Source organism: Periophthalmus magnuspinnatus, chromosome 23, assembly GCF_009829125.3.
Source record: "Periophthalmus magnuspinnatus isolate fPerMag1 chromosome 23, fPerMag1.2.pri, whole genome shotgun sequence".
Taxonomy (NCBI): domain Eukaryota; kingdom Metazoa; phylum Chordata; class Actinopteri; order Gobiiformes; family Gobiidae; genus Periophthalmus; species Periophthalmus magnuspinnatus.
In genome coordinates, this window is record NC_047148.1 from 17491231 (window position 1) to 17499284 (window position 8054).

An 8054-nucleotide genomic window follows, 5' to 3' on the forward strand; every position below is an offset into this window, starting at 1 on the left:
ACCTTGTATTGTTTTTCCTGTTTCACTACTTTGCGACGTGATTTAAAGGACATTTGTAAGCTTACATCTTTTCCAAGGGTTTCTTGGTTAGAACACTTACATTCAGGCGTTTCTTTTTCTATTTAAATTTCATTGTCAGGGAAACGAATACGCTAAGCTGACTGTTCAATTTATATAGCCTGTATTTTTAATGGGCTGCCACAAAAGGCTGATTTACATTTCTGAAGGCGACACCAGAGGCATTTTTAAGTGCGCCTTTTGGGCAGAGAAAAGACACTGACACCTGAGGGAGGACCCCTGCACAAGGCGCGTGGTGGTTTGGTGTTTGTGAGATCGCACAATACGTAAATAAGTGATATCTGGAGTTTTTCTACTGGAATAAATAGACTCATTGGGTTTGAATCAACGCGACAACAGTGTTAACATCATGAGTAAGACAAAGAGCAAACCAGAAAAAGAAAAGACGGAAAAAGTCTTGGCCGCGGAAAAGGAGCAATTCAATAAGCAACAGGTACATTTTGTTTTATTTTTCACAGATTTTGCATGTGTACTTATTCTTTAACTAGTAGACCTATTATATTTTGTCAAAATCTTAATCGGACCTTTAATTGGCCTTAGAGACATCAGACCTACACGCTTGAAACAAAAATGGTTTACTCTTCATAATTAAAATAAAATATCAAAAACATTTTTGACATTTTACACATGGATCGAATGTTCATAATTAAGCAAAAACGTAACACTTTTTATACCTTCGCGTCAAAGTAAAGTCTCTGACAGACCTTTATTTTACTTTACATATGTAAAAAGAGACAAAGACTACTCTGTCCCTTAATGATTTTGAAAGCTGTATAAATTACAGTAATATGTTGTGTGTTGTTTTCTTTTCCAGCTCCAGAGCATCAGCAAAATAGTCAGTACAGCTGAAGTTCCACCAAAAGAGAAATATGTGCGCAGTATCCTCTTTATGTTTATCTGTTACAGTCTGTGACTCTTGTGCTTTATTTGCTTAAATTGATGTCATGTTGATAATTTTAACAATACATTATGGTTTTCTTGACAACTGCTAAGATATAATTTTGGGAACTCATAAGGAATCTGGAGCAACAACCTTCTGGTCCTACACCTCAAACGTGCCTTTGTCAAGTAACTCCATGGTCAGCTGGAAATTCTGCTATCTGCTGCACAAGGTGCTGAGGGACGGACACAGAAATGTAAGATTTTGGACTTTTACATTTTATTTTACATTGCAGAATACATATCAGTTTTGTAAAGTCAGTATTTCTCCTATCTGTAGAGTGTAGTAGACTCGAGCAGACATACCCGGGGAGTGAAAGACATGGGTGTGCTGTGGGTGAGTGGAAATCAAAATAATCACAGGTACCGATCATAAAATATAACACGTGATGGTCAAATATTTTTTTTCAGGGGAACTTGCATGATCGATATGGACACATTGTGGCATTATATGCCAAATTTCTTTGCCTCAAAATTGAATTTCATAATAAGGTAAAATATACATTAAAAGTAAACATTTATTTTAAAATGAAAATAATAATAATGAAGACCCATTACTCGACAGTACAAAATGATTCCAGGGAACTTGGAGGCCACTGATGAGACTTTAGAGAGACAATCAGGAAGTGACATGACCAAAGTGTAAGTGCTTTGTCCTGTTTTTAATGGTGTTATACAGGTCATTATACAAATCTGATCTAAATATTACAAATTATAGGCTAGATATAACAAATGAACTGCTGGATTACCTGGATGCTGCTCTTAAAATGGCAGAAACGGGTAAGTGTAAGTTTGGTTTACAAAATATCCCAAAATTTCAACCCCTCATATTAATTAAGCTCCAATCTCTGGCCTGTCCATCTTAAGTCTTTCGGCAGTTTGATGCAAATGCAGCCAAATCCACAACTGCTTCTGGTCAGTGTAGACTGACTCCTTTGATCCCTCTTATTTTGGACTGCGGTTTTCTGTACCACTTCTCTGTTCTGTTGATGTTCAAACTTCACAGCCGTAAGTTAATGCATATAATTAGAGGCCACTCAGGATGGATTCAACATCAGTTAAATATCTTTTTTTCTATTCATTGTAGGCATTGCTCCTGATATTCTTCTTGGACACAGAGAGCGATACCGTGACATGTTCATGAGGTAAATAAGGATGACAGGAAAGACACCCAATGTAAAAAAAATAGACGAAAAGGAATCGGCTGAATGAAAAAAAAAAAATCTGATTAACAATGCTGTTTCTATTGTTCAAATCTCCTAAATGTCTTTTGTGTTTTGTTACAGCCTCAAACAGTTCTTCAGCAGAGCAAGAGAGACAGAGTTCTTTAAAACTTTTATTCAGATTCCAGAGCTTCCTGATGTAAGTATTTATTTCATAAAACAAACATTATACAGTTTCTATACTGCATTGTTAGATATGGTATTTTAAACAAGTTGGACTTAATTGTGGTTAAGAAGTAGTGTTTCAGGGGGCATGATGTTGAGAGGTGCTGTATTGTAGTCATCCCCTACCTCCGGTCGATGCCCCAGTGGCACCAAGTAATGGGATCAAATGCGGACTTAAGTTCTTTATTTAGAAATTAAAGTGTGCCTTCCTTTCAGGAGCCGCCAAACTTCCTCCGTGCAGCTGCTCTGGGAGAATATAAGAAGCAAGTGGTGGTCACCCCTGGAGGAGACTACCCAGAAGACGATGAGGAGCAGCAGCCAGAGTCCAGAGATATGTCACAAGTCAGTGCCAAACACAGACTGAAATCATGACTCCCTTTAGTTTGAATTCATTGGTAATATTTATTTAACATAATATTTTCAGTATTATTTACTCAGTCAAATAGGAATGCCAGAAGCCCCAATAGAAGAAAAAGAAACAAAGATTGATCCAATGAAAAGGGAGCTAGAGGCCATCAATCCAGAGGTACAGCTGATCAAGTCGGAGGTAAAACATATCATCCCCACACTCACAGGCTAGTCTCAATAACTGGTGTGAATTTATGACTTATTGAAAATTATTTTAGGCCCAAAGGTGTGTAGTGGAATTAAAGGCAAAAGTAAATCATCTGGAGTCTGAGCTGGAGGAGCAGCGCACACACAAACAAATGGCTATGGTGGAAAATGAACACCTGCGGATGGCAGTGGAGGCTTTGCAAAGTACCAATGTGGCCAATGTTGGAGCACAACTTGGTTTTAAAGAGGCAGACAGTAAGTCAGCTGTTTTGGTTAAAGATTCAATAAAAAAAAATGAAATTGTAACAGTGAAACTATTCTGGTTATGCAGGTAGAGCTCAAGCTGCAGAGCTACGATTTGCTCAACTTAAGGAGAGACATGCAGAGCTAGTGAGCAGTCACGCCGATCTCTTGAAAAAGGTAAACTTATTGATAATTAATAATAACCATTCATAATTTGGTTGTACTTTATTATACTGTACACTGTTCACATTGTTATTTCTTTTCCAATGCAGAATGCAGAAACAGCGAAGGTATTATCTTTTACAAAACAAGATTATGACAACATTAAAAAAACAAAAGAACAACTGGAAAGTGAAGTTGAAAACCTGCGCCTGGAAAAAGGAACAATGGTAAATACATTTTAAAATAAACAAAGTACATCTTTTATTCTATCTTGTCATCCTGTGTTCTTTAGATGAGTAAACAGCTGGCAGAAGTTGACAATCTCAATAAAGAATTGCTGGAACAAAGAGCAGAAATGGCTCTATTACGAAGCACCCTGGAAAACAAAGAAAAGGTACCTGATCTGTTTTTATTATTGTAAATAATAAAATAATTCATAATTCCCATATAATAATGCACATTTGTACTGTCCTTAGGAGGGCTCTCTGGTGAACAGTAGCTTGGCAGCTCTTCAGGCAGAGCGTGACATTATGTTACGGTCGATGAGAGAAAAAGATGCAGAGCTTTCCTCCCTGAAACTAGAAGCACAACGGCACCAGAGCACAGTCGACCTGGAGAGGGACAGACTCCTCCGAGAGATTGAGTCTCTGAAAGCCCAGCTCCAGCAACAGGTACAGTCTCAAGTACAGTGAATTCAGAAAGTAGAAAATAGTCAGACCCCAGTTATTTTTTTATATTCTTGTTTGCAGATGGAAAATAAAAATCACAACTTTTTTATTTTTACTACCTTGCTACTACCTTTTTCGAATGCATTGAACATTTGAATGGAATTGTGTACTCTATAACCTATGCATTACAATCGAATGAAGTGTTAACATAGTTTTCATTGTACTTCATAGCTGGCTATTAATGCAGAGCAGAAATTAGAGATTGAAAGACTGAAACGAGAACTGGACTCGGCACAAGCTCAACTTTCACAAGCAAATGCTGCCCTGCAAAGCAAAGAAATGGTGCGTGTGAATGACTATTAAAAATTCACTTTTTATATTGAAAATGTCATGCTCTAACTATTTCCTATTTCATCCATAGTCTGGTAATTACCTGAACAGTACACTATCTGGTGTGCAAGCTGAAAAAGAGGCACTATTACGCTCCTTGAGAGAACAAGAATCAGAGTTAACTTCACTGAGACAACAAGCACAAGCCCATCAGAGTTTGCTGCAGCAGGAAAGACAGAGAAGTAGTGTGGAAGTGAGCAGCCTACAAGCACAGCTACAACAGCAGGTGATACACGAGGCATAACATTTAGTGGCATGTGGTTTTTTTGGCTTGTCAACTACTACTCGCTTCTGTGTGCCAGGCCTGTCGGGAAGGTGAACTGTCTCAGAAACTGCAGGACGAACAGTTTTGTTTGCTGCAATGTGCTGTGGTGGAAGCTGAAGGAATCATATTAGATGCATTGGCCAAAGTGGATGACCCCATACATGTGCGCTGCATCAGTTCTCCTGGTAAAATATTTGAAGAGGTTAAAATCATAACATAATTTGATCAGCCATTTTAAAGTTGAAATTGCAATTCCCTTCATTTTATTTTCAGATTACTTGATAAACAGAGCTCAGACCACTCTGGCTTCCATTGACAAAATGCAGCAAAGTCACCTTGTTTACCTTGGAAACAGAAATGGTGAAATACACTGCACCTCATTGTATAGTATAGTTTAGTTGTGTCTGTGCAGTAAGTTACATCGTGACTTTTTTGTGTTCAGATGCCAGCGGTCTCTTAAGAGCGGTCACACAATTTTCTCACCTTGCGGCAGACACAATAGTAAATGGAGCTGCAACATCACATTCTGCTCCCACTGACCACGCCGATCGTAAGAAATATATGTACAATAAAAATACAAAATCATTTAATCTAAACAAAAAAATAATTTAAAAATGCATTGCTTTGTCGTGTAAAGACCTAACTGAGAACTGTCGTGAATGTGCCACTCACTGCCTCAACTTTTTGAGAGACTTGAAGAGCCAATCAACTTTGCAGAGAGCGGATCCTGCTGCCATACGCTACACTGTGCAACGACTTCTTGACATAGGACATGTAATATTATCACGTTATAGTTAGCAAAACTGCAATGTGCTGCTAACGTATTTTTAACAGGTTGTTTGATTTATATAGGCATTGCGTCCAAAAGGGCAGGATATCTTGCAAGAGGAACTGGGAACCTTAGTAGATAAAGAAATGCTTGCAACATCGACTGCTATTGAAGAGGCTGTGTTACGAATGGATGTAAGGAGAAGGTGTAAAAAAAAAAAAGTTTCTGATTTTCAGTGCACAAACACTGTAAAAAATATTTTTTGTCCCATTCCTCAGGAGATACTCAGTCAAGTTAAGAATGACACAACTGGTATTAAGCTGGAAGTCAATCAGAGGTACACAGAAGTGTGAGCATTTTATCTTGTATAATTTAACTTTGTAACCATATTTTATTTCTGATATTACAGTATTCTTGGATCTTGTTCAGACCTGATGAAGGTAAAAGTGCCTTTCAACAAATCTTTAGTGTTTTACCACATTTTTGACACTTATTTTATATGTATTGTTTTTTCCTAGGCTGTTCATATGCTAGTGACTGCAGCTACAGATTTACAAAAGGATATTGTGGAAGAGGGGAGGGTAAGTGGTTGTAACTTTTCAGATTAGTTTGTTATTACCATGTAAATTGTGTTTTACTGATATTTTATTATGGATTTACTCAGTTATATTAATATAAACTATTTTTGTGTAAAAAAAAAATGCACATTCAAGTCATATTCTTTGTATTTTTAAAAGGGGGCAACATCTATCAAAGAATTTTATGCTAGAAATTCTCGCTGGACTGAAGGTCTTATTTCAGCCTCTAAAGCTGTGGGCTGGGGAGCCACTCAGTTGCTGTGAGTATCAACCTAATGTCAGGCTTCTTAATCACGTACTCTGTATTGTTTAACCAGAAAGATATTTTGTTCTACAGAGAATCAGCAGACAGAGTTGTCGGGGAGAATGGTACCTATGAGGAGCTGATTGCCTCGTCCCATGAAATTGCTGCAAGCACTGCCCAGTTGGTTGCTGCTTCAAAGGTACATTTTATTGTGTTTATTTGTAACATGCATTTATAGAAATATGTGGCATTGTATCAAAGATACATTTTTCATGTGCCCAGTTGTATTGTTGAGTAAAATCAGTTTAATTCTTTAGTACAAAACTCTTAAATAAGTCTTTGTTTCAGGTGAAATCAGATCGAAACAACAAGAAACTCCACACTCTTCAGATGGCATCACGACATGTAAATGACATGGCTGCTGTCGTTGTCACCTCCACTAAACACGGCCAGAAGCAGATCAGCGACACAGGTGCGGACATTTCAGTCGGATGTAAAAATGTTCAAATGTTCAAATCTAACTCTTATTTTGCTTATACAGGTGTAATGGACTTTTCTGGCATGTCTTTGATTAAACTGAAGAAAGAAGAGATGGAAGCACAGGTAGCTTTCGTGTATTACATTGTCCTCTCTTGTTAAATGGACTTAACTAAATGCATTATATGATACTTTATAAATGTGACAGGTCAAGGTGCTGCAGCTAGAGAATCAGTTGGAGCAGGAGCGTGTGCGTTTGGGGGAACTGAGGAAAAGACACTATGATCTTGGAGGAGCTGACGCAGAGGAGAATGAAGAGAGCTTCCCACCACCTCCCCCTCCTACTTTACTGGACTCAACAGCAACATCTCAGCCTCATCTCAACACTCAAAGCTTAGCACCAACCAACCCTTTCACACAGACTCAGACTACATCTCAGTCCCAGCCATACACTCCAGCAACAGGTTTTTTTTCTCAGTCTAACACTCCCCCACAAACATATTCATCCATGTACAGCCATGCCCCGAGCCTCACCTCTTCCACAGCATACACTCCCACACAGCCCTTTGTCCCATCTCAACCCTATGTCCCCCCACAACACTACACACCAGATCAACTGTACACTCCCTCTCAAATGTACACTCCAGCTCAGCCTCACTCACCTAAACCACAGCGGCATTTACAACCATCGGCGTCTCAGACTGCAGGACAGAACAGCAAAGAGAGCACAAGACTTAAAAAACCAAATATCTTCACCAAATCAGGGAACTTGCTGAAGAATGCTGTAAATAATATTTTTTTTTGTTTATATATAAATGTTATATCTAATTTTATATCTAATTATAGCCAATCTCTATTTTTTCTTCCTGCAGTTCAAGAAGGGTGAATCTGGAACTGGAGAATCATCAGGCAATCACTCTTAAAGAGGAACTGATTTATTTTGATTTTGCCCTTTGTGTAAACTGTATTAATACTCTACTAAAATGTTATGAAGCTTTGTAAATTATTTTACTGTATTGTACACCAACCTAATTATCAGCATACAATAAAAGATTACTTTTCAGTCCATTCAGTGACTTACAGCGCCCTCCTCTGTATTTCATAGTCGTCATGCGCAAAACAAACTGCGTTGTCACCACCACCGCAGGGACTAGAAAATAAAGTAAAGTTAGAAAAAAAACAATCTCATAGGTTTTCCAAATGAAATCTAAATATGTGTATCATGTAAACACTATTTGTCAGCAATAGCAAAGTAGACTATCAAATTTGCTAAGATGCTAAATATAATGATTATCTTT

General features: G+C 37.9%; 1 protein-coding gene across 1 annotated transcript; it reads left to right on the forward strand.

The window, feature by feature from the left end:
* The first annotated feature begins 29 nt into the window (after nt 1-29).
* Nucleotides 30-7840, forward strand: LOC117391593 (huntingtin-interacting protein 1-related protein-like). Its single transcript, XM_033989432.2, has 33 exons — nt 30-511; nt 893-956; nt 1072-1214; nt 1298-1354; nt 1429-1509; nt 1583-1659; nt 1736-1797; nt 1885-2025; nt 2105-2162; nt 2304-2379; nt 2622-2747; nt 2830-2952; nt 3032-3215; nt 3292-3380; nt 3476-3592; nt 3658-3759; nt 3842-4036; nt 4265-4375; nt 4455-4649; nt 4726-4873; nt 4962-5048; nt 5131-5238; nt 5326-5462; nt 5541-5651; nt 5736-5794; nt 5867-5897; nt 5976-6038; nt 6195-6295; nt 6373-6478; nt 6628-6751; nt 6821-6882; nt 6965-7540; nt 7629-7840. Exons 1-33 carry the CDS (start codon nt 428-430, stop codon nt 7677-7679), a joined length of 3849 nt encoding a protein of 1282 aa, XP_033845323.1. The 5' UTR covers nt 30-427; the 3' UTR covers nt 7680-7840.
* The last annotated feature ends 214 nt before the right edge of the window (nt 7841-8054 follow it).